At 34.8% G+C, this 27,496-nt stretch overlaps 1 protein-coding gene across 1 annotated transcript; it reads left to right on the plus strand.

Annotated features, from left to right (window-relative positions):
* wdr19 (WD repeat domain 19) lies at positions 1-27,427 on the plus strand. Its single transcript, XM_073842005.1, has 35 exons — positions 1-8; positions 172-297; positions 417-532; positions 1,182-1,297; positions 1,402-1,482; positions 2,565-2,677; positions 2,771-2,944; positions 3,230-3,300; positions 3,384-3,556; positions 6,180-6,294; positions 7,140-7,246; positions 7,401-7,523; positions 8,568-8,717; positions 9,040-9,187; positions 9,560-9,767; positions 9,980-10,139; positions 11,659-11,769; positions 11,847-11,956; positions 12,111-12,168; positions 12,648-12,794; positions 12,908-12,990; positions 13,107-13,190; positions 14,293-14,439; positions 14,600-14,724; positions 15,692-15,801; positions 16,026-16,094; positions 16,552-16,629; positions 18,434-18,530; positions 18,748-18,872; positions 22,685-22,766; positions 23,166-23,316; positions 24,788-24,911; positions 25,224-25,300; positions 25,395-25,539; positions 26,339-27,427. Exons 2-34 carry the CDS (start codon positions 293-295, stop codon positions 25,507-25,509), a joined length of 3,753 nt encoding a protein of 1,250 aa, XP_073698106.1. The 5' UTR covers positions 1-8; positions 172-292; the 3' UTR covers positions 25,510-25,539; positions 26,339-27,427.
* The last annotated feature ends 69 nt before the right edge of the window (positions 27,428-27,496 follow it).

Genomic DNA, 27,496 nt, shown 5'->3' on the forward strand with positions numbered 1-27,496 from the left:
CTTCCTGGGTAAGTGAGCATTCATGCATGTTGTCTATCTGTCTTATCTCTAACTGAGAGAAGAATATTGTTTTGTGTGATTTTATTTCTGCATAACCAAAGAGCGATAATGTTGCAGGACTTATGTTCTTGCTCTTACTTTTCTTTTCTTTTTCTTTTTTTTTGCATGTAGGATTTGCGTATCTCTTGACTGGGATAAAGATGGTGATATCTTAGCTGTGATTGCTGAAAAGTCCAGTTCTATTTACCTGTGGGATGCAAATGTTAATAAAACCTCACAGCTGGACAGTGGCATGAGGTGAGTAATGTGGTGACAGAGCAAACATGTGTTATTGAGAATAAACCCTTTAAATTGGATTGTTTTTGAGATGCCTTTATGTTAATGTTTCTTTTTTATTATTTTCCTGGTTGATACAGAGATCAGATGTCCTTTCTGCTCTGGTCTAAAACTGGGCCACTATTGGCTGTTGGCACATCTAAAGGAAACCTGCTCATCTACAACCAGCAAACCTCACGCAAGATTCCTGTTCTGGGTAAAATTAAGCAAAATTAAAAAAAAAAGTTAAATTTAAAATATGCTTCACATATATTTTGGGCAAAGACAAAAAATGATTTGGTCTATGGAATAAACTGGTGGGGTTTAGGTACTCCTTATCAGATATGTGACCCTGGATCACAAAACTAGTCATATGGGTTTAATTGATTTTTTACATCAAGCTGAATAAATAAGCTTTCCATTGATGTATGGTTTGTTAGGCAAGGACAATATTTGACTGATATATAACTACTTGAAAATCTGGAATCTGCCAAAAAATCTAAATACTGAGAAAATTGAAGTTCTTAGCATTTAAAATACGTTTTAATTTCTTTAATGTAGGGAATATACAAAATATCTTCTTGGAACATGATCTTCACTTAACCTAATGATTTTTGGCATTAAAGAGAAATTGATAATTTTGACCCATGCAATGTATTTTTGGCTATTGCTACAAATATACATGTGCTACCTAAGCCTGGTTTTATGGTTCAGGGACATATATTTTCCTCATTGATTAATTTATTCATGATAATGTTCTCTTTATTCTTTTATATATTCTGGAGCAAATTCAATCATTAAAAAATTCTATTAAATTAATGGAATGCTGTGTGAATAGTTTTCACATCATGCATGTGTACATGTAGGTAAGCACACAAAGAAGATCACATGTGGCTGTTGGAGCTCTCAGAACCTTTTGGCGCTGGGCAGTGAAGACCGCAGCATAACAATCAGCAACCATGAGGGAGACACCATTCGACAGGTACATGAGAGTCTGTCAGAACAAGATCCTTATATATGTGTGTGTTGATGCAGGCATTTAATAGCATAGTTTGAAATGCTGTTTACCACTTTTCTCTTCTTTAGACCTCTGTGAGAGCAGATCCTGCAGATGTCCAGTTCTCAGTGATGAAAACAGATGAGCGATCATCTCCAGGAGAAAGCACTGTATGTTAACATGCTAATTTTAATTAATTTTACACTGTTCTTACTTATAGGTAGAGGTCAACGCAAGAGTAAATTTTCAGTAATATATTCCAATAATATTTTACATCAGCAATTTTACATCACAGTAAAACTGAAGTATTATTAAACTATAAATATAAATATACTATAAACTATAAATATATATTAAAATGTACATTGCCATTCAAAAGTTTAGGATAAGTAAGATTTTTTTAAAGAAGTCTTTTCTGCTCATGAAAGATGTGTATATTTGATTAAAACAGAAAAAAAACAGTAATGTTGTGAAATATTATTGCAATTTAAAAAAGTTGTTTTCTATTTTAATATACTCTAAAATATAATTTATTCCTGTGATGCAAAGCTGAATTTTCAGCATCATTACTCCAGTCTGCAGTGTCCCATGATCCTTAAGAAATCATTCTAATATGCTAATTATTATTAACAGTTTTTTTCTTTGTTTGAAAGAAATTAATAGTTTTATTCAGCAAAGATGTGTTAAATTAATAAAAAGTGATAGTAAAGAATTTTGAATAAATGCTGTTCATTTTAATGTTTTGTTCATCAAAGAATCCTGAGAAAAGTATCACAGGATCCAAAAATTAAGCAGCACAACTGTTTCCAACACTGGTAATAAATCAGCATATCAGAATGATTTCTGAAGGATCATGTGACACTGAAGACTGGAGCAATGATGCTGAAAAAAATTCAGCTTTGCATCACAGAAATAAATTATATTTTAAGGTATATAAAAAAGTATTATTATTATTATTTATTGTATTATAATAATCAGAATATGGGATTATACAGTGAATTACTATAATGCAAAGTATTTCTTCTGGTTATTTTTATTTTTATTTTGATCTCTTATCAGTTGAATTTTATATTAAGCCAGCTCATGGCAACATTGTTTGCCAACCATTACTATGTCATCTCAGCTTAATGTTTGCTTAAAAACACCCCTTGATAACAACTTGGGCCACTTACTCCAGCTCAGCTTTGTTCACATTGTTTCATGAGAAATGCAAATATATTTACAGGATGACTAAATGATCTTTATCTTGCAGGTTAGTGTGGCTTTAGGAAAGAAGACCCTGTTTCTGTTTAATCTAAATGACCCCGATAACCCTATAGAACTGGCCTTTCAGCAGCGTTATGGCAACATCATCTCCTATCGCTGGTACGAACACACACACATTAACATGCATCTCACTGCCCTGCTTTTTAATAATTGTGCTCAAACAAGATGTTTAACCACAGTTCCTCTCTCTAGGTATGGGGATGGCTATATCATGATTGGATTTTCACATGGCTACTTTGTAGTCATTTCCACGCATATCCGTGAGATTGGCCAAGAGTTGTTTCAAGCCCACAATCATAAAGACAGCCTGACTAGCATCGCCATCTCACAATCACTAAACAAGGCTGCGTCCTGTGGGGACAACTGGTAAGTGTTCATTAGTATGCAGAAGTCATTACAATAGATGTTTGCATTGCTGCCATATGCCACATTTCCCGGTGGGAGAATCGACTTGTTGGCCAGGTGTCAAAACCAATTTACATATACAAAGTCATTATAAAAAGTTGCTTATTACAGTTACAAATCGCCTTCAGCTCTGTGACACACATTCGGCCTTTTTCTCTGCCAATCGTGACAGTTTTATCCACCACTCATTGAAAATGAAATTTTCTTTCTGTGCATTAAGATAACACTGTTATATCTCTCTGTCAGTATTAAGATACATGACTTGACTGATCTGAAGGAAATGTATGCTATTGTCTCTCTGGATGAGGAGACCAAAGGTACAAAATCATTTTGATGCATACTGATTCACTGTATTTGTGTGAAATGCATTAGTTCTTAGTTCTGTGGGTGTCTTTCTCAGGCCTTGATCAGATGTGTTGGACTGATGATGGCCAGCTGTTAGCTGTATCTTCTCAGCAGGGAACCTTGCATGTCTTCCTCACCAAGCTGCCCATATTGGGAGACAGCAGTGGCACTAGAATTGCCTATCTTACATCCCTTTTGGAGGTTACGGTCGCCAACCAGGTGGAAGGGGTAAGGAGGTGATACACAGACATACGTACACATCAAAACGTACGCATCACTGTTACCGTTGGTCACCTTTTTCTTTTTCCGAAGCCTTAATGCTTAGTATTAAATATGCATAATTGATTTGCACTATGATTGTGTATGATAGCTCAAACTAGTTTAGAAGAGGTGCGTTGTTACTTGTTTAAGCAATCAGACACGTTTTAATGTGGATAATTCACTTAAAAATGAAAATGAACCCATGCTTTACTCACACTCTAGCCAACCTAGGTGTACTGTATATGACTTTATTCTTTCAGACGAATACAGTTGGAGTTATATTAAAAATGGTCCTGGCTCTTCCAAGCCTAATAATGGCGTTCCAGCAGATTCTGTAAGCGTAGCAGTAGGGCTGCACAAATAATCAAATTTCTAATCGTGATCACAATTACGGATGCCAAGATTATGTAATTGTTCAAAGCCACGATTACAAAAAAAAAAAGCACACGCTCTGGAAGAAAGCGCACTTTCATTCTCTGACAGCAAATGGCGCTAAACATAATGCAGCCGCTACCCCAGAAATCCTGTAAACAAAACAGCTTTCAGCTTCTGAAAAGTGTTGTGCATTTGCTATGGTGTTCATCACAGTGCCAAATACTTCAATATTTAGATTTAATAGGCTATACACATAACATAAACTGCCAATGAAAAATTATTCTGAACATTCATTAATCTTAGGTAATTCCAATATTTAAAGGTGCAATGTGTAATATTTGAGATGATCTCTAGACAAAGTTGCAATATAATATACATAACTATGTTTTCAGGGGTGTATAAAGACCTTACTTAATGAACCGTTATGTTTTTATTAACTTAGAATTATCAGTTTATATCTACATACACCGCGGGTCCCCTCACATGGAAGTCGCCGTTATGTTTCTACAGTAGCCCTAAACGGACAAACTGCTCTGCAGATCGCGTTTCATCACTGTTGTTCTTGTGAAAAAACACTGACAAAATAATGAACAAGTAACAGTAATATTTACCATAACATCGTTTTATTGACTAGTTAAGTAAATATAATTCCTTAATTTACGTTTTAAAAGAAATCTCATAGTTCGTTGCTGTCTAAAACGCGACATCTTAATCCTCTGTGGCCTACCGTAGTTCTGTAAAGGGAGGGGTGAGCGGTGGAATGTTGCAATTCACAACTTCACCGCTAGATGCCGCAAAAATCTACACACTGCACCTTTAATGACAAATTGTTAAAATCAAAAGTTGCAACAGTGTTATTTAATGAGCTAAAATGTACTAGGATTTTTAAAAAAGATGAATAACTTACTGTATGTAGCCAATGTAGCTATTGCTCATTGAGAATATTAATGCATTAACTAAGAGATCTTACTGTAAAGTGATACCTATTGGTCTTTATAATTCTTTTGCACTTTAATCTGTGTAAGGTTTTTAACTTTATACTTTTTTGTGTATTGCTTTATTGTATTTCAATGTTCAGTTATTTTTGTTATAAGAAAATAGTTATTTAACCTGTTATACTGTATTATGACACCACTTGAAATAAATTTATATATCATGATAATACTGTATACCATGATAAAACCATTATCAATTAATCGCAAAATGAAAATTGATACCGGCATATCCCTATGCATATTGCATATTTTTATTTAAAGAAACCAAACCAATGTATTGTTGACATTTGACATTTATCATTGCCACAAATCTTTCAAAAAATCAACAGCCATTCACTGCCATTATAAAGCTTGGAAGAGCCAGTGCATTTTTTAATATAACTCCAATTGTATTTGTCTGACAGAAAGAAAGTAATATAAACCTTAGTCTAAGCCTCAGACGTCACGCCCACGGAACGTTGGCTAAATGTCTGATGCATATGGTACACTTAACTGGAAACACTTCAGGAATGTCGAAGTCGTCATCTGATTAGTTGAATTTGACCGGATTTCCGGAAGACGCGAAGTGTCGCGTTTATTTTCGGTCCGCCGGGAAACAAAGCGCAGACTGATTTACTCTGCGTTTTGCTAAAAGGTGCTTATGCAGACGCCATTGTTGTTATACACATTTGCGACGTTCGAACAAATTACTGACTTACTGCTTGTTCTCCCTCTTCTTCGTTATCTTTCAATGCTGGTTATTTCAATGACTGACTTGTTGCACGCCAGTCTGTTGTTGTGGGGGCATTTCCACGCACAGAAATATGACGCTGAACGAAACGAAATGTGATTGGTTGTTTGACATGTCGATCAAACGGTCTTATGGGCGGGGCTTGGCCAATGAAGGCTGCCATGAATTCCAGACCTTCAGCCGTCAGTCTGAAGGTCTGGCTACGCGAGACTATATACACCTAGGATGGCTTGAAGGTGAGTAAATCATGGGGTAATTTTCATTTTAGAGCGAACTATCCCTTTAAACTAGACCATCACACAACTGTTTAATGACCACCCAAAGCACACTAGAAACCATCTAAAAGCTTCAGAACACATTAGCAACTGCATAGCAATGCCCTTGCAACCTCCCACAGCACCCTTCTCTTGTGTGTGTGTTTTTTTTTGCCAGAAGGTTTTTTTTATATAAAATGTAAAAATATGATTTGATGTATTTTCTTTCTTCTCAGGAGTCCCCTGTTGCTGTTGCAGTGGAGGTGGAGCCTAGTTTTATAGCAGTGGGACCATATCATGTTGCTGTGGGCATGAATAACAGAGCGTGGTTTTATGCATTAGGAGACAGTGGTAAGTGAGAAACAATATAAATTCAGGAATATTCTGTCTTCTATTATTATCTTTCTGTACTTAAAGGGAAAATTCACCCCAAAAAATGAAAAATCTGTCATCATTTATTCCTTATGTGGTTACAGGACCATAAGACTTCAGTTAATCTTCAAATTAAGATTTTTTAAAGGGGTCATCGGATGCCCATTTTCCACAAGTTGATATGATTCTTTAGGGTCTTAATGAAAAGTCTATAATATACTTTGGTTAAAAATTCCCAATAGTAGAGTAAAAAAACACCCTTTTACCTTGTGAAAATCAGCCCTGCAAAAAAGCAACTCATTCTATTGCATGTTCCTTTAAATGAAAAAATTAGCTCTGCTCACCCTGCCCCTCTCTTCTCTCTCTGGAGTGATGCGCCATTGTTTAGTTTAGTGCGTTTAACCATGCTTTGCATCTGATGACCCCTTTAAATAAAACCTGAGAGGTTGCTGTCCCTAAATTGAAAGTCCAGGTAACCAAACTTAGAAGGTCCAAAAAGGTCATAAAGGTGTCATATTAAAAATCCATATTAATCGAGCAGTTCTCACAAATCTTGTTGACAGATATGTTTGCTTTATATGATGAATTTAGAGATTTAAATCTATGATATTTATTGTAGCCTTTTATTTACATATAAAGAACAATTGACATACGTATAGCATTTCCTTTTAAGTTTTGACTACCTGGACTTTAAAAGGAAGGACAGAAAACTCTCAGGTTTTATTAAAAAACTGAAAAACTATATATAAAGAGTAAATAATGACAGAATGTTCATTTTTGGGTGACACAACACAACAACTTAATTGTGCATGTGTATGTTTCAGGTGTCGAGCGTGTGAAAGACACTGAGTATTTAGGGACAGTGGCTAGTATGTGTCTGAATTGTGACTATGCTGCTGCTTTGTTTGAGGGGAAAGTCCAGCTCCATGTGGTAAGAAGCCAGTCATGTGTAAAAAATATATGGCTGTCAGCTTTTTATACTTTTTGTTTTTAATTTGTGTGTGTGTGTGTGTGTGTGTGTGTGTGTGTGTGTGTGTGTGTGTGTGTGTGTGTGTGTGTGTGTGTCTTTTTTTTTTTTTTGAAAGATTGACGGAGATGAGCAGGCTGTTCAGGAGGACAGACAGACGAAATTGTTTCCAGAACCTGATCAAAAATACCGCATCCTCAGTCATGCTCTCACTTCTGAGTTTCTGTATTTTGGGACAGATGTGAGTCATTCACATATACATATTTTTTCACTGTTACCTCATTTTTTTAAATGGATAGGTATGGTCCTGGATGCTGATTGGTTTGTGTTAAAATGTTCTTTGTAAAACATATACATCACCTAATTCTTTATTATACACTATGCAAAGATTTGTACATCAAATAAGTAGTACAAATATGCATTCTTATACATTCATAAAACATTAGTTGAGAGATACTCGAATGACCTTCTGCTGTGATTCAGATTCTGTGGATGTGAGGGACTTTTTACTATGCCATGAGTCATCACATTCATAAATGGCAAGGAACAGCGACACAGCTTTACGTCATAGTTCACATGACAATACCAGCTGCATACTGGATATAGTATTATTATTTAAATTATTAATATATGTGATCCTGGACCACAAAATCTGTCTTTTCTTAAGTAGCATGGGTATATTTGTAGCAATAGCCAAAAATACATTGTATGGGTCAAAAATATACATTTTTCTTTTATGCCAAAAATCAATAGGATATTAAGTAAAGATCATCAATTTCCTACCGTAAATATATCAAAACTTAATTTTTGATTAGTAATATGAATTTCTAAGAACTTCATTTGGACAACATTAAAGGTGATTCTTTTCAATATTTAGATTTTTTTTGCACCCTCAGATTGCAGATTTTTAAATAGTTGTATCTCGGCCAAATATTGTTCCATCCTAGGACATCCTATACGTCAACGGAAAGCTTATTTATTCAGATGATATATAAATCTCAATTAAAAAAAAAAATTACCCTTATGACTGGTTTTGTGGTCCAGGGTCACTTATTAAAACAATCTAATTTCATTTAAATATGATGCTATAAAAATCACACAGTATTTAATACAATTTTCATATTTAATAAAATGTTATGTCCCTATCATTTCGTCGGCAATAAGGTACTAAAGTGTGAATAATGTGAACCCCTTAGTGTGACTGTTTCATGATATAACATGGCCTCATGTATCTAAATACCTAATTTGTATGATTTTTGTGTGTTTTTTCTCTTTTTTGCTGTAGACTGGCTTGATTCAGAGTTTTTATTTTGAAGACTGGCAGAGTGTGAATGAATTTCGCCACACAGTGGGTGTACGCAAAGTCTTTCCAGACCCCAATGGAACACGTCTCGTTTTTATTGATGAAAAAAGCGATGGCTTCCTTTACTGTCCGGTACACACAAACAAACGCATTTCCACTGTTAAATGGATTGTTCACCCAAATGACTTACCCTCATGTGTGACTTTTATTTTGAGATATTTTGAGCAATGTTAATGGTGACCAAACAGTTTTGGTGACCATTGACTTACTTTGGGGAAAAAAAGAACACTTGGACATTTTCAAAATGTCAAGTAATTCAGGTTTGGAACAACATGAATATAAGTATATGATGGCATTTATTTGGGTGGACTATGTTTTTAATGACTAGTAGTAAAAATATGACATTGCTGAGAGACTCATGTCAAATTTTAAACCAAGTCTGTATTTCCTACAGGTGAACGATTCAGTGTTTGAGATCCCAGACTTCTCTCCTGCCATTAAAGGGGTACTGTGGGAAAACTGGATCAGCAATAAGGGTGTGTTTGTGGCATATGAGGAGGACAAAGTCTACACATATGCCTTCCACAAAGACACCATACAGGGTAAAACTAATGTCTGTCAGATATTTTCTTAATGGTTTTAAGGAAAGCATGGACAGTGCCTTCAAGAGATAAACCTCAAATTGTAAGAATATAAATAGTACAGTAATGCCATGTGCACATGAAATGGTATTAAATTGAATCCATACTAGGAAGTTTACATGCTTATGCATAATATTGTTTAGTACAGTGAATTCAGATGCTTCACTGTTTAAACATATTCAACTATGTTTAAAAATTGAATTAGTTCTGAATAAGTTCTTGATTTCCATTCCCAATCATCAAAGCCCTGTGTTAAACATTTCGTTTTATTTGTGCAATGAAACAGATTTATTGCTGCAGAATAATAGTTTATTTGTGTGTGTTTTTCTCTAGGCTCTAAAGTGATTCTAGTTGGTGCCACCAAGTTGCCGTTTTCCCATAAGCCCTTGCTGTTGCATAATGGGGAGCTGACATGTCAGACCCAGAGTGGGAAGATTAATAGTGTGGTTCTGAACACACATTCATTCCTCAACAACCCACACAGTGACACCAGTAAAGACAAGCTCCAGTCGTTACTGCAACAGGCCATTATGCTGAAAAGGTATGTTCATGCTACATTAGTTTGATTTTGTAGTTTATTGTGCAGGCTTAACTAAATTAAGCCAAATAATACAAACCAAATGCTTAGAACTAAAAGCATGGTTGTTGGATGCATAATGTATCAATGATTGCAACAAATTTTACATCAGCATTGCAGATTTCTTTAGCAACAATTATTATAGTATAATTGTGTGTGTATGTGTTTGTGTGCAGGTTTTCTGATGCATGGAATATCTGTAAAGCTCTGAACAAAACCGAGGCGTGGGGTGAGCTGGGCAGAGCATGTCTGCATCACATGGAGGTGGAACTGGCCATCAGAGTATACCGCATGATGGGAAACGTCGGCATGGTCATGTCCCTAGAGGATATCAAGGTGTGACCACATGCCTCAGTAGGCAGCATTTTTAAGCTGGCATGAAATGTAAATTCAACACACCTGTTTTCTAAAAACATGATACTTATCTTATTGTAAATAATTCATCCCTGCATATGTTTCATTTTTTTTAAATTTACCTTGTAATTGTTAAGCAAAATGTTACCAAACGACAGACTGTTCTCTAGGGAAGTATGGTAGACTACTCCAGTTATTTTGTCAATATAAACCCCACCCTTTTCTTACAATCAAATGCAAGCTCACATTAAAAGTTCTCTTTCAAAATGAAAATTTTCTGATAATTTACTCACCCAAATTGCAGTTTCAGTGCAGCTTTAAAGGGCTCTATACAATCCCACCTGAGTAATAAGGGTCTTATCTAGCGAAACAATCTGTCATTTTTTTTTAAATACAAATATATATACTTTTTAATCACAAATGCTCATCTTGCACTAGCTTGACGTCAAGCATTATGTAATTAAGCATGCATGGCGTATGCGGAAGTACCGACCTAGTGTTTACAACGTGAACATACAAAGAAAGTCAAACGGCCTTTAAAAAAATAGTAAAACAGCGATGTCGGACGATTTTGAAGTTGGAGTTTATCGCCTTACCCTACCTTTTTGAACCAAAGTACCCAGACAAAGAACTAACCGCACATGACTTTTCCAACGTAATTACACAATGCGTGAAGACGCGCATTACAGAGCTAGTGCAAGATGAGCATTTGTGGTTAAAAACAAAAAAAAATTAACTATGAAGTTGCATTGAAACTGCAGTTCGGATCTTCAACCCGTTGATGACCATTGAAGTCCATTATATTGAGAAAGTTCCTGGAATGTTATGCCATTATGACATAAAATGGTTGCACTTATTGAGCTACTGGCGCTATCTGTGTCGAACCATCGATTTTTCCCACAAGGAGTCTAAATGCCTGGAAATCGAGTGAAATCCACGCTGAAAGACCCCTTCAGTGGCTGCGATGTCATGACAAGTGTCGACATGTTTATATCCTGCCAGGATTGCATCTAGCATTTCTTGTCTCTGCCGTTTGTAAGCTCTTACAGTAGCTGTGGTCTACTAAAAGCCTCAAAGGCATCAGGGCTAAAGTGGAGAGAACAAAGTCTTTAGGAAGTTTTATTCGTCCACAGGCATCTTCCCATTCTTTGCTCTTCTTCTTATCGCTAGGAAAAGCAGTGAATACTTACATCACTTTTCTTCTTGCCCTTCGACTGAAAATTGCAACCAAAAGCTGCACAATGTGGCATTGTATTAGTGTTTTATTTTCCGAGTTGTGTTGCAAAAAATTACAACAGGTAGCAGCAGTAGTTCACTGAGTGCAGCCATTTCACGTAATTGAAATAGTCTCATAATCCAAAATATATATAAAATGATGTGGATTTTTTAAATAATGTCTTTCATCGGTTTTCTACTACATATTTTAGTAAGATACATCATTTATGTTATATTAAGCCATACAAGTCTTAATACCCAGGGTTCCCTTTATCTGCGTTTGTAGGGAATAGAAGATCAAAATTTGTTGGCTGGTCATTTGGCAATGTTCTGCAATGACTACAACCGAGCCCAGGACCTGTATCTGACTTCTTCATATCCTATGGCAGCCCTGGAGGTAAAACAGACACACACATTAATGAAAGTTCACATGTATGGATCAAAATATATACTGTATGTATGCTGTATGTGTAGATGAGAAGAGACCTGCAGCATTGGGACAGTGCATTACAGCTGGCTAAAAGACTGGACCCTGAAGAGATCCCATTTATTTCTAAAGAATATGCCATACAGCTGGAATTTGTGTAAGTCAAGTAAATTGCATCTTTTTTGGAGATATCACATGCACATGCACATTTGAATGTATCTGATTGTAAGTGATATGGACTTGTTTTCTGTACTTGATGTGTCTGTTATCACAGTTGATGTAATGGCAAATGTTATTGTGTCGCCCTCTAGTGGAGATTATACGAATGCACTGGCTCACTATGAGAAAGGCATAACGGGAAACAACAAGGTGAGTGTCTGCATGTTTTTGAAATGACGATCAACAACTTTAAAGGAAATTCTGATTCAAAAATGTAAATGTTGTTATCATTTAAACATTTACAAAGTCACTGGAGTGCCCTTTTTTAGAATCGAGCATAGTCTTACATTTTACATTACATTCAATCATTTAGGAGATGCTTTTGTCAAAAGCTACGATGAACAAAAGCAGTTTGTGTAAGAGCTAACAATAGTAATAGTGTACATTGTCAGGTTTATTCAGCTGCTTCTTGAAAGATGTGATGGTCTCAGCAGTTTAAGTGGAAACTGGCATTTAATTCACCAGAGAGTAGCAGAGAGAGTGACTTTGTGCCTCATTGTGATGGAACAAGGCATTGCTCATTCAGTGACCGTCGCTGGCGGAAGATCCTGATGTGTGGCGGAAGATCCTGATATATGTGTGTGTGTGTGTGTGTGTGGGTGTGTGGGTGTGTGGGTGGGTGTTTGTAGTTCCAGGATCATGATGAGAGCTGTCTGGCAGGAGTGGCTCGCATGTCTATTCGTATGGGTGACATTCGTAGAGGAGCCAACCAGGCAATCAAACACCCCAGCAGAGCTCTGAAGAAAGACTGTGGAGCCATTTTGGAAAGCATGAAGGTGTGTGTGTGTTTATGTGTGTTTGTTGACATACAAATAACTTTCATTTACCTGTTAGAGAGCAGTATGTTGTAATTCAGGATTTTTTGTTGGCTGATTGATTATGTATGCAGCAATATTCAGAAGCGGCTCAGCTGTATGAGAAAGGCCAGTACTATGACAAAGCTGCCTCTGTCTACATACGCTGCAAAAACTGGTAATACAACTTCACAACAGTAACTAACAGATACGTCACAGATTTTAATGTTTTGCTATGGAAACAAAATTGTGATTTGTAGATAATTTATAATTAATGTTGTTCTCTAATCTTAGGGCAAAGGTGGGCGAGCTCCTGCCCCATGTGACGTCCCCAAAGATTCACCTGCAGTACGCTAAAGCAAAGGAGATGGATGGAAAGTATGTACCAAATACTCTCCAAGAAAGTCTCTCCAAGAAAAACAGAACAGTTTCAGAATATTTTTTTTTGGAACCTGTGATACTTTTTCAGCATTCTTTGTTCAAAAGTTCAAAAAGAACAGCATTTATTTGAAATCTTTAAATGAAAATCTTTTGTAACAATATACAATATCGTTCAAAAGTTTGGGGTCAGTCAATTTCTTAAATGTCTTTTTCTGAAAGTAATTAATACTTTTAGTCAGCAAGGATGTGTTAAACTGATGATAAGTTATTGTAAAGACTTGTTGTAAGTTGTTAGATTTCTATTTTAAATAAAGGCTGTTTTTTTGTATTCTTCAAAGAATCCTGGTAAAAGTGTCACAGGTTCCAAAAAAATATTAAGCCTACAGTTTACGGCACAGTGTGTGTGTGTGTGTGATAATAAACCAGCATATCAGATATTTCTGAAGTATCGTGACACTGAAGACTAGAGTAGTGACTACTGAAAATACAGCTTTGCATCACAGAAATAAATTATAATTTAAAATACATTCAAATAGAAAACCATTATTTTAAATTGTAATATTTTTTCAAAAATTTAATTTTTTTCTATATTTTTAATCAAATAAATGGAGCCTTAGTGAGCATAAGAAACTTCTTAAAAAAAAAAAAACATAAAAAAAAAGTCTTACTGATCCCAAACTTTCGAACGGTAGTGTATATAATGATAAAGATTTCCCCCCACAATGTGGAAATACATTTTACATAATTTTCAATTTTTTAAAATATAATTTATTAATTTACCACCCATTAAAATTAAACAGTTGTTTTCACTGTTGACTGTTGTGTAGTACACCCTCTTCACATGTTAAAAAGAGATACAGGACTGCATTGTTTCAAAAGGAAAAAATTACTTGTGACATATGGAATGTTTTTTGTCAGCTCAGTTTAATAAATGGTCTTTTTTCTCTCTGAATAGAAATGTTAAAATTCTAAAAGTTAACAGTGTTTATCTAGGAAAATGTGTCTTGTGTTATGAACACTAATATAAAACCATGTTCAAGAAACACTTAGTCCAACATTCCCCGAATTGCCACTTTACAAATTTTGTGTATGTATATAGATATAAAGATGCAGCAATGGCCTATGAAAGTGCACGAGACTGGGACAATGTAATTCGAATTCTACTGGAGCATCTTAACAACCCTGAGGAGGCTGTCCGCATCGTACGAGAAACTCAGTCCATCGAAGGAGCCAAAATGGTTGCCAGGTGAGGAAACAGAGAAACACCAAAAATCTGTGTTCCAAAAAAACTAAATTAGAACATTTTTCTTTTATAAAATGTATTTCCAAATTCCAGATTTTCTAGTTTACTAGGGTTAAACACCTGTCTTGATGTTCTGTGTGATAAACGTTTGGTGACTACACAGGTTTTTCCTGCGTTTGAGTGATTACGGCTCAGCGATCCAGTTCCTGGTTTTGTCACGTTGCAGTGATGAGGCTTTTCAGCTCGCTCAGCAGCATGGCCAGATGGAGGTCTACGCTGACATCATTGGTGATCTCTCTGATCATTTCTCTCTTGGGTCATTCCTACTATGCAGAACATTTTCATACGTTAACAAAAATTTTCTTGAGAATACATTTTTAATTGCTTGTAAATATATATAGGTTTTCTACAGTACCTTGCAAAAGTACTGTATTTGGGATATTAAAAACCTGTTATTTGCTTTGCCATTCTGGTATATGGAGTGTAGATTGATGTGGAAACAAAGTAATTTAAAGCAGTTTAACATAAGGCAGAAACATAACAAAATGTAAAAATGAAGGGGTATGAATACTTTCGCAAAACACTATGTACTTTATGGGATTTACATTTACATTTGAGTAATTTAGCAGACTTTTTTTATCCCAATCGACTTACAAATAAGGACAATGGAAGCAATCAGAATCAACAAAAGAGCAACAATATTATATTATATAATAAATAAAAAGAAAAATATTTTTTCATTTTGTTTTAGATTTTCCATTCTGTTAATCTTTTGAAATAGTCTTTTAAAGGGATAGTTTACCCAAAAATGAAAATTCTGTCATTAATTACTCACTCTCATGTTGTTTCAAACCCAAAAGACCTTTGTTCATCTTGGAAACACAAATTAAGATTTTTTTTTGATGAAATCCGAGAGCTTTCTGACCCTGCATAGAGAGCAATGCAACTACCACTTTCAAGGTCCAGAAAGGTAGTAAAGACATTGTTACAATAGTCCATGTGACATTGGTGGTTCAACCTTAATTTTATGAAGCTACGAGAATATTTTTTATACACAAAGATACCTTTCTTCAATTACTGCACATGGTTTTTTATTTTTAAGTTACAGAGTTGAAAGAATAGTGCTGCATATAGAAATAACCTACTTCATTTAACTACACATCACCTAATTTACAAGGCTTATTCGTCCAGATTGTATTGGATGAATAAGTTCAATATGTCAGTGTTTTTTATCATGCTGTGTGCATGTGTTCAGGTTCGGAGGCTACAATAGAGGACTATCAGAGCATAGCGCTGTATTTTGAGGGGGAGAAGAATCATCTTCAGGCTGGGAAGTTTTTTCAGAAGTGTGGACAGTACAGCAGGGTATGAGAACTGTGTGTGCTGTTTGTGTAGATTCCTTTCTCTCTTTCCTTCCCATGCCTGAGTGCACATCCTCTGTCTTTCAAGCTTTCACTTTCTGTCACACTTGGTTGCCCTTCCCTCTTTGCTCATTATCTCTAAAGGGATTCTTTACTCAACTGAGTATGCTAATTACATCAGTCATTAACTGCTTATTAATGTATTTGTATCTGTCTGTCCACACACAGGCGCTGAAGCACTTTTTGAAATGTCCTAGCTCTGATGACAGTTTGGCCATAGAGATGGCCATTGAGACAGTGAGTACAGCTGGGGAGCGATTAATTCAGTCTTTACTACACTACAGTTCACATCATTTGTTAGAAAGTGAGATGGACAATGATAATATATATTTAAAAAAATCACTGCTGGTTGATACTAGAAGGGATCGTTTAAAGAATTTGGATATTGTAGCTTAAAATGTGTCAATATTCAATCTAAAAGTTACATTTTAAGATTGACCATGAGACCATGTCATATCACAAGCTCTCTGCTGATACCCATCTCAACATAATGGTTTAAAAAGATCAGAGATAAACATATATCAATCCTTCATACTGGTACAGTGTAATGTCGCTTGAAGCCTGAATTCATTTGTACCATTTGTCCAATGTTTAGCAAGAATTATGGTGATTATGTCTAGTTGTGAACAGCTATTGTTTATGTTATGATGATGATGAATATTATAATAATGATGATGATGATTTTGTTTAACAGGTAGGGGAAGCCAAGGATGAATCTCTAACCAATCAGCTTATTGATTACCTGATGGGGGAAAGTGACGGAATGCCAAAGGTATTGAAAACATAGCACAGATCTTAATAGAGCTGCAAATGAAAGATATTTATATATCTATATCATCTGGAATTAAATTAAAATAGGTATTTTGTGGAGTTTAATACATTTATTTTAGTTAGGTCATTTTATTTAGCAAGATGTAATAAATTGATCAAAAATGACATTAAAGACTTCTACATTGTTACATAAAAAAACATTTTTTCAAATAAAGGCTGTTCTTGTGAACTTTGTTTCTAAAAAATTTAAAAAAGAAAATTGTATCATGGTTTCCACAAAAAATATTAAGCAGCACAAGTGTTTTCAGCATTGATAATACTATGAAATGTTTTGTGAGCACCAAATCAGCATATTTAAGGATAATGTGATACCAAAGACTGGTTTCATCATAGGGATAAATGTAATTAGATTTCAAATTATTACATTTTTACTGTAGTTTTGATTAATTAAATGTAGCTATGGTGAGAGAGACCTTTAAAAATATTTTTTTTAAATCTTACCGACTGAAAACTTTTAAACAGTAGTGCAACTTGCAATATTTGTATAGACCACAGAAAATATTAATATAGTTATGTTGCTATAGCTGAATACAACAATGACTTTGGAGTCCATAAATGCTTATTTCCTGTTTGCTCCGTGATGCCACTAGGTTCATCACTATTCCTTGCCCCAGGCCTTTCACTAGATAGGATTTTTTAATAATATTTGATTAAATTAGATACATGAGGACTATCTAATGCCTTCAGGCAGCTTTTACATTGCCTGTTACTTGATTATTTATTATCAGGCTTTACTTTTGTAAATGTGCATGGGTCCTCTTTTGAAAATCTGAGCATTGAACCCTTTAAGTGTCTGTATTACAAACATGCATCTGTTGATATTTGCAAGAATATTATCTGGTTGGTTCCCTATTGTCCATGCACTCATCATCTCTCATTTATCCTCTCTCTCTTGTGTGTCACTGCATGTGTGTAGTCTCTTGCTGTGAGTAGCTCATTGCATCTGCTGATATTTTCCTTTGTGGTGACCCAGCAGAAGGCACTTTGTGTGTGTGTTTGTGTGTTTGTGTGTTTGTGTGTGTGTGTGTGTGTGTGTGTGTGTGTGTGTGTGTGTGTGTGTGTGTGTGTGTGTGTGTGTGTGTGTGTGTTTGTTTTTGTGACATATCAGGACACAAATTTGTGTAATAACATGGGTATGACATAGGTATTACAAGGAGAGGGTGACTTATGAGGACATTGCCCATGTCCCCACTTTTCAAAAGGCTTATAAATCATACAGAATACGTTTTTTTGAGAATGTAAAGATATGCACAGTCTCCTGTGAGGGCTAGGTTTAGGTGTAGGGAAGGTGTAGGGTGATAGCAAATATCGTTTGTACAGTATAAAACCATTACGTCTATGGAATGTCCCCACAATTCACAAAAACAAACATGAGTGTGAGTGTGTGTGTGTGTGTGTGTGTGTGTGTGTGTGTGTGTGTGTGTGTGTGTGTGTGTGTGTGTGTGTGTGTGTGTGTGTGTGTGTGTGTGTGTGTGTGCGTGTGTGTGTGTGTGTCTGTGTGCAATGTGAAGTGGGTTTGTGTTTCAGTAGAGTTCCTCTGATTTATTTCACTTTAAATTCTGACTGTGTGTGTGTGTTGTAGTTTTTTAACCTGTTTAGGATAAAAATGGTTTGATTCAGAGCAAATCATTGTATAGAGTGCTCTCTACCTTATTTAATGATATTGGTATGTAGCAACATAAGTGTGTTATCAGAAAAAAAGTGTTTTGACTAGATAATGTTTGTTGTCTCTGCTCTTTCTTTAGGATGCAAAATATCTGTTTCGGTTGTACATGGCTCTCAAACAGTACAGAGAGGCTGCAAGAACTGCTATTATTATCGCCAGAGAGGAGCAATCTGCAGGTCTGATTTTTTTCTATATATATTTATTTGGTTGTCCGTATAGTGTATGCCTATGGAGTGAGTTTACTAAACCAATACTAAACGGCACACATTTTTGGGAGTGTGTTGTGAATCAAAGTGTAGAAATAAGAAGATAATACATTCTTAGGAACTTCCCACCCTGTGTTTTTTTTGTGAAGTACACTTATGTGTCTATGTGTGTGTGTATGTGTTGTAGGAAACTACAGGAATGCCCATGATGTTTTGTTCAGCATGTACGCTGAGCTTCAAACACAGCACATTAAAATCCCAGCAGAGATGGCCACAAACCTGATGATCCTGCACAGCTACATATTAGTGAAGGTGGGAAACACATAAACTTATTCACTGTTTAAACAGCATTTATAATTATGATAAAATGTTTTAAGTACAGTGCCTTGCAAAAGTATTCACAATAATGACAATGCAAAAAACAGATTTGTGACAACTTTGCAAATTTATTGAAATTAAAAAACTGAAATAAGTACATAAGTATTCATACCCTTAATGCTTAATTGAAGCACCTTTACAAGCCTCAAGTCTTTTTGGGTATAATGCAACAAGCTTTGTACATCTACATTTGGCAGCTATCTGCCATTCTTCTCCTCACCTTTTTCACCTCTGTCAGCTTGGATGGGGGCTGGCAGACATTTTTAGGTTTCTCCAGAAATATTTGATTGGTTTCAAGCTAGGGCTGCATGATATATCGAAAAATTATCGTTATCGCGTTATTAGTATACGCGATATCAGAGAGTTGCAATAATTGATATTTAATTTATGTGCCAAACATTTGTGCGTTGCATGCATAGGTTGTCCTCATTTGACCAAATAGATGGGGGCTTACTATCTTTATACCGCCTCCCAAGTAGTTTCTATAATGCTATTGGCTAGAACGGGCGAACAGGTGAACCCGGTGGCTCAGAGCAGAGAATGAAAAATAAATACGGCAGGAGTATGAAGGGAGAAAATGACAGCAGCGCTGAACTTTTGCCTAAAAAGAACTGTACAGGAATCAAAATTGCCACCGTTTATGCTCCCAAAATTTAATATGCACAACCTCAAATTATATTTGGGAGCATTTGTGCGAGTGCAAGAAATTGTGGTGGTGCGACCTAGTTTCATTTCTTTACAAAACTTTTGCTAACCTAACTACTGCACAGACTGCTGTGAGCTGATGCGTTCGCCGTTCTCTCCAACATTACATAACCATTTAAACTTAATCTTTATTTTTACCTTTAATGAAGATTTGAGATATTAGCCGTCTTCCTGTCATTGACAATGCGCACCGCTGAACTAGGAACCGGCCTTTTTTTTCTGAAACCTCTGTTCCGGATTTGCACAAACTGCATTGCAATTAAGGGTGTGTGGTATGACGATTTTTGATTGTGGACAGTAAAAAGGTTCTGTACAACACGGCATTCATTCACATCAGATGATATCTCAGCGGCCGAGTTCCACTCACGAAGGGGAGTATTTTCCACTGGGGACACGCTTTTCAAAATCCTGTTGGTGTCCTCCGACTTTCAAATGGTTTGTTAAAGTAATCTCTTGTATTGCAGAGTGCATGCTATGCACTGCCGAGAGTTTCGCGCGATCCTTAAAACGAAACCAAAAGTAAAACGCGTAGGCTACGCGCATTTAAAAGCAATTTTAATACCCCACGTTTAGAGAGCGACTCCCAATGCACGCAAATTAGGCTAGATAAAATATCTAGGCTGTCATTAGAATGTGGGCTATAATAAGTTGTGAAGTTGTCTATAACTCTGTATCATACTTTGCACTTTGAATATTGAAAGAGTAGTCTACTTTGAATATGGCTGCATTTATTGTCTATTTTTTGTTATTTATACTGTAATTTTTTAAAAATTTGATTCTGAGGCTTTCAGAAACAGCCCATTTGATTTGCCTGGCAATTGGAATCAGCCATGAAGAATAAAGATCAGTGCATTACTAAAAAGAAATTGGGTGCTCCTAATTTTTTTTTGATGCTCCTAACTTTTTGAAGTTTAATAGTAATTTTAATAAAATTTTTGTTTAATAATATGTTTTATTTAAAAAAACAAACAAACAAAAAACAGGCAAGGCAAGGAAATATTTAGTTTAAAAGATGCTCTTACATGTAAATAAAAAGTAATGTTTGAAAGCAATTCATTTTGTGTTTGCAGCATTTTGGTAACAGCAAACCAGAAATCAGAATATCTGCCGAGGTTTTAAGTCATTCATAGTGTTTTAAAGTAAAAATTTTTGCAACTTCCTTGACATAATTTTTTTTTTTTAGCCTGAATTAGATTTAATTCGGATGACAGAAGAATATCTATTACCTGTTTACTTTAGCATGATCATTACATATATTAAAGATTTAAAAAAATAGATAATAATAACAGTAATAATTATTAAAGCATTTCTCTAGGGAAATGTAATATCGCAAGAAATATCGTTATCACAATATTCAACACCAATATCGCATATCGCATATTTTCCCAATATCGTGCAGCCCTAGTTCAAGCCCAGGCTGAGTCACTCAAGGATATTCACAGAGTTGTCTATAAGACACTCTTGCTGTGTGCTGTGTTTCAAGCACACCACCATAAAGACCCTATTGGTGGAGTGTTGCAGTGATGTTTGCATATATGATCATGAAGCTCAACTAGAGTGACCATCAGCTTCTTGGTCACCAGTCTAACCAAGACTCTTCTCTATCAAATGCTCAGTTTGGTCAGGAGGCCAGCTCTAAGAAGATTTCTAGTTGTTCCAAACTTCTTCAGTTATGGATAACGAAGACTACATACTTCTGTGAACCTTTAATGCAGCCAAATTTTATCTGAACTCTTCCCGAATTGTGTTGCTTAACACAATCCTGTCTCTGAGCTCTACAGTTTAATTTACCTCTGAGCTTGGTTTTTGCTCTTATACCATTTTTAGCTGTTAGACCTTTTATTGAGAGGTGTGTGCCTTTCCAAATCATACCCATTCAGTTACATTTGCCACAGGTTAACTCTACAGGAAGTGTACATCTACAAGCGATATGAATGCTCCTGAGCAAAATTTCGAATGTCTCAGAAAAGGGTATGAATACTTATGCAATGGAATCATTTAGTTGTTTTTATTTCTAAAAAATGTAATTGTTACAAACTAGTTTTTTGTTTTGTCATTATAGTGTATGGAGTGTACATTGATGTGGACAGAAAGAAATTCAAAGCAGTTTAACATAAGGCTGCAACATAACAAAACATGAAAAAATTAAGGGGTATGAATACTTTCGCAAGGCACTGTAGTGGGCCCAAAAAGTAAAAATGAATGAATGTTTCAGCATTCAAAGTTTTGGTGTCAAATTTTTTTAAACCTTAAAGGGTAAAGTTTTATTCAGCATGTATGCATTAAATTGATGGAAAAAGTCAAGGTAAAGAATATTTACATTGTCAAAAAAAAAAATGTCTATTTCAAATAAATGTGGTTCTTTGGAACTTCATTCATTAAAGTTTCCACAAATATATTAAGCAGCACAACTATTTTCAATATATAAAAGCATAAAAGACTTTCAAAAATATTTAAAACATCTTCCCGACCACAAATGTCTGAACAATAGTATATATAATTTTTTTTAGTTATAAATTGTAACATATTGTTAAGACATAATTATTGTGACACTTTCTGATTGTCAAACATTAAAGGAATAGCTCACCCAAAAAATGAAATTTCTGTCATTAATTACTTACTCTCATGTCCTTCAAAACCCGTAAGACTTTTTCATCTTTTGAACACAAATTAAGATATTTTTGATGAAATCCAAGAGCTTTCTGACCCTGCATAGACAGCAACACAACTACCACGTTCAACAAAAATAATGACTTCAACAATTTTCTTCTCTTCCGTGTCAGTCTTCAAAGCGCATTTTAAACATACATTCAAAATGTGGTTTAAATGACCAAAAGTGTTTGAATTATTTTTGCAGCCCCAGTTTGCTTTATATTTCATATTTATTTAATGAAGAAAACCGAATAAACAAACATGAATGATTCTACAGAAATCTTCAATGCCTTCTTCTCAGTTTGGCCAGTGATTTGATGTGCCTGTCCTCATAAGATATTCACTGTTCTGTAAAGTTTTAGATGTTTGTTTTTTTATTCATTTTTCAGATCCATGTTAAAAGAGGAGATCATTTAAAGGGGGCGCGAATGCTCATTCGTGTGTCAAACAACATCAGCAAATTCCCATCCCGTGAGACTCTTTTGTACACCTACCCACACACACATACAGTACACACTTCAATACCATTATGGCTGTCAGATCCACTAGACGTTTTCTTGTATAAAGAGGAGATGACAACCTCTGCATCTGTATCACTGGTTAAACAGTCAATAATAGATCACTTGGATCACTTGTGCCTTGTAAGCTAATTACATAATGACCCTGACATTACTGAAACGCTTAAAGAGTTTTACGACAGTGATGAGTAATGAGCTGTTTCCACACAACAGCAGTTTATTCAGTGTATCGAGGCATCTCCCTCATAGTCTTTGTGGTCTCTCTAAGCATGATGCTTTTTTAACTAGCATTGTAGGCAGTGGATCCACCTCTAATGTAGCATAAAGCAGTGTGTGTGTTTATGGCCTACAGACATTGTCCCCATCCTCACATCAGCGGTTATTGAATGTCATCGTGCTGGACTAAGGAACTCTGCCTTCAGTTTTGCCTCTATGCTGATGAGACCAGAGTATCGTAACAAGATTGATCTCAAATACAAGAAGAAGATAGAGGCCATGGTCCGGTGAGACACACAAGAGAAATTTACTAAGATTGAATTGCACCCATTAATAGCGTAGTTTATTTTCACACTTTTTAGCACACTTGATTCACTAAATAAAATATGCAAAAAAGCTATAAATGGTTAAATAAATTTCAGTGCATTCAGATTCTGTTTAATCTAGTGGTTCCTGACCTTTTTGACCCCTGGGGCCTCACCTATTGTCCACAACAATATTTAAATCTATCTAAGCCAGTTTCCACCACTGAAAAAAAATAAAACAAGTTAACTATTTATCTCACAATTCTGACTTTCTCACAATTGCGTGATACAAACTCACAATTCAGATTTTTTTCTCAGAATTGTGTGATGTAATAATTTGTTATTACACTTGTTGAACTTGCAGTTGCGAGAAAAAAACTCAGAATTGTGTAAGTTTATATCTCGCAATAGAGAGTTTATATTTCACAATTCTGATAAACTCGAAATTCTGAGAAAATTTTTTTTTTTCCTTCTCTGAATTGCGAGACGTAAACTCTATTCTGAAAAATATCAGCATTTTTTTTCCTTTAGAATTGAAATTTATAACTCGCAAATTGCGAGTTTATGTCTCACAATTCTGAGAAAAAAATCTGAATTGTGAGATATAAACTCGGAATTCTAAGGAAAAACTCAGAATTGGGAGTTTATATTTCACAATTGTGACTTTTTTTCTTTACAACAAAAAAACTATTTTACAACAAGCAGTTGTGAGTTTTTAAGACAGACTTGTATGATATAAACTCGCAACTCACAATTCAGATTTTTTTTTTTAGAATTGAGAGTTTGTATCTCACAATTCTGACTTCATAACATGCAATTTCAAGTTATTAAGTCAGAACTGTAAGATATAAACTCGAAATTCTGAAAAAAATTCAGTATTTTTTCCCTTTTTCAAAGAATGCCATGATAAAAACGTGCTATTATGAGGAAAAAAACTCTTTTTATAGTTTATAGTTTATATCTCACAATTGTGACTTTTTATTCTAAGAATTGCCAGTTTGTATCTCACAATTCTGATAAACTCAGTTCTGAGAATATATCATTATTTTTTTCCCTTTTTCATAGAAATTCCATGATACAAACTCTTGACTTTTTTCACAGAATTATGATTTAAATTCGCAGATATAAAGATATAAACTCGAAAGTCTAAGAAAATATCAGTATTTTTTTCCCTTTAGAATTAGAATTTAAAACTCGCAAATGTGAGAGAGAAAAAAATCTGAATTGTGAGATACCAATTATGAGAGTTAACTTTTTTTATATTTTTTATTCAGTGTTTTTTTTTTTCTTTTTTCCAAAATGCTGTGACAGTGTCTCAAAATTCAGTTTCAGTTCAAAAATCTGGCTGTTCAAAGAACTAAATAAAAATGTACAAAAGCAGCACAAATTTTTTTTGTTGAATTTGCGCCTATTGCTGTGACCCAGTCATTGAACTTTTTCTATTTTGCCTCAGTCGTCCAGACACTTCTGAGGTGGAGGAGGAGAGCTCGCTCTGTCCCTACTGTGGCTTCAGCCTGCCTGACTGTGAGCTACTCTGCCCCGGATGCAAAAACAATCTGCCCTACTGTATCGCCACAGTGAGTACAGACAACTTAATCTACTGCATCACTGCACTGACTGAACACAAGCAACTCTTGCTCCGAGGGAGCAACCTACAGGTTCAGTTCCACAGTGTAAACGTCATAGAGAACCGTGCATCAGCCTCTTCCTCTGCCAGAAACCCAAGCGCCTATTTTAACTTCCTCTCTAGGTGCTATTTTTCATTATTGACTTGTCTGTGACTATAATGAGAGGAATGACAATAAACTTGACCTGACCTTATGGTGTGTATATGCAGCCGCGCACAGTTGCACAGTTTGTCTGATAAATGTGTGTGTCATTATTTTCAGGGTCGTCACTTGGTCAAGGAGGATTGGTGTGTCTGCCCACACTGTGATTTCCCTGCTCTCTATTCGCAGTTCACCCAGTAAGTTTCATCCATCCATAGTCCATTTTTCTATCCACCAATCTAGTCACCCACCCATCCATTGATTTTCTGTATTTGTATGCGTTTCTTTCAGGCTCTTAGAGACTGAGTCGGTTTGCCCCATGTGTTCTGAGACTTTAAATGTCAGTGAGGTGAAAAAAGTTCTGGACTGCTCCAGATATCTGCAGCAAGACCAACTGGAGCGCTGAGATCCAGAGAGCAAGAAAAGAAATGAAAGGGTAATGAGAAAAATCTCTTGCTTCTTTTAATCATACAATGGAGACCAATATCTGAGACCCCAATGAAACTCTTAGTCTAATGAAATGTTTTGCATTTTGTCTAATATGCATAAAATGAGTGCTTAATTTACAAATACATTTTTTAACATGAAATTTATTTTAACATTTTCAATATTCAACTAATAGTTCACTTCAAAAAATAAATAAATCGGTCATCATTTACTCACACTCATGTAAATGCTATGACTTTCTGTCTTTCTGTGGAACCATAGAAGTAAAATATTTTGAACAGTTTCGGTGACAATTGACTGATCGTTTCATTGGCAAAAAAAAACCCAAAACATAAAAAAGGCATTTCCCAAGATACCTTCTTTTATTCTTTTATGCTCCTCTGAAGAAAGAAAGCCATTTCCCTTGAAGTATTTCTTATTTATTTTACATGATTTCGACAGTCCTTTCTTTTAAATTTTTCAAAATCCTGAAACTTTTTTGTTTTCCAAGCACACGCTTCAAAAGACATGTCTGACAATATATGTCAGAGATTAAAATTTTTAACACTTTTTTTTTATTAAAAATATTTTAATATTCTTATTATGCAGTAACTGTTGTGTATTTTAGTTGTGTATTTACACAGTTGTTATTTATTCAAAGAATCATATCTTTCCATATTTTATTGCTTACTGATGTGGAAATTCTGTTTAATTGATCTTATTAACCTTATTGTTGAATGATTCTTTTTGTGGACAAAACTAAAATGGATGATTTATATATTTTTGCCTCTTATGTTTCTTCTTTTCAGATTGTTCCTGTTTCCAGAAGCCAGAACTGATATTCTTTTTTTGAAAATCCAAAAATATATATTTTATTTATTTATCAAGATTGTAGCAATTTACAATCATGGTATATTAATCTTTCAATACAGAATAAAAAATAAAATAAATCTGAGGGTTTTTTGTATATTGTAAATGTTTATATATGTCTGTACACTACCAATCAAAAGTTTTTGAACAGTAAGATTTTTTTTTAAATAATACTCTTCTGCTTACCAAGCCTGTATTTATTTGATCCAAAAGCAGTAAAATTCTGAAACATTTTTACTATTTAAAATAACTGCTTTCTATTTGAATATATATTTTAGAATGTAATTTATTCCTGTGATCAAAGCTACATTTTCAGCATCATTACTCCATCCTTCAGTGTCACATGGTCCTTCAGAAATCATTCTAATAGGCTGATTTGCTGTTGAAGAAACAATATTTTATTATGTATTATTTTCAATATTTAAAACAGTTGATGAATTTTTTTCAGGATTCTTTGATGAATAGAAAGATCCAAATATCAGCATTTATCTTAAATAAAAAAAGATTTTGTAACATTATATATTATAACATTCAAAAGCTTGGAGTCAGCTTGGGGAATTAAATTATAGAAATTAATGCTTTTATTTAGCAAGCTTGCTAAAATTGATCAAAAGTGGTGATAAAGACATTTATAATGTTACAAAAGATTTCTATTTCAGATAATGAAGAAACCTGAAAAAATATACTTGCTGTTATCAACATAATAATACAATGAATGTTTTTAAGCAGCAAATCAGAATATTAGAATGATTTCTGAAGGATCATGTGACTGTAATGATGCTAAGAATTCAGCTTTGAAATCACAGGAATAAATTACATTTTATAATATAATATTTACAATGAATTAACAAGTAAAAATGTTTTCTGTATTTTTGATCAAATAAATGCAGTTTTGGTGAGCAGAAGAGACTTTAAAAATCTTTTGACTGGTAGTGTATAGTTACGCTAAACTGTATTTCTACAGTCTCTTATAGGTGAAGTGTATACTTTAGCACATTTTAATAATAAAAACATGAAATTCTTCTAAACCCTCCTTCATCTGCCATTGGTCAAACAAACAAGTAGTACCGCCCCAAACTCAAAGTCGATGTTGCTAT

This window comes from Garra rufa, chromosome 6, assembly GCF_049309525.1.
Source record: "Garra rufa chromosome 6, GarRuf1.0, whole genome shotgun sequence".
NCBI classification, from domain to species: domain Eukaryota; kingdom Metazoa; phylum Chordata; class Actinopteri; order Cypriniformes; family Cyprinidae; genus Garra; species Garra rufa.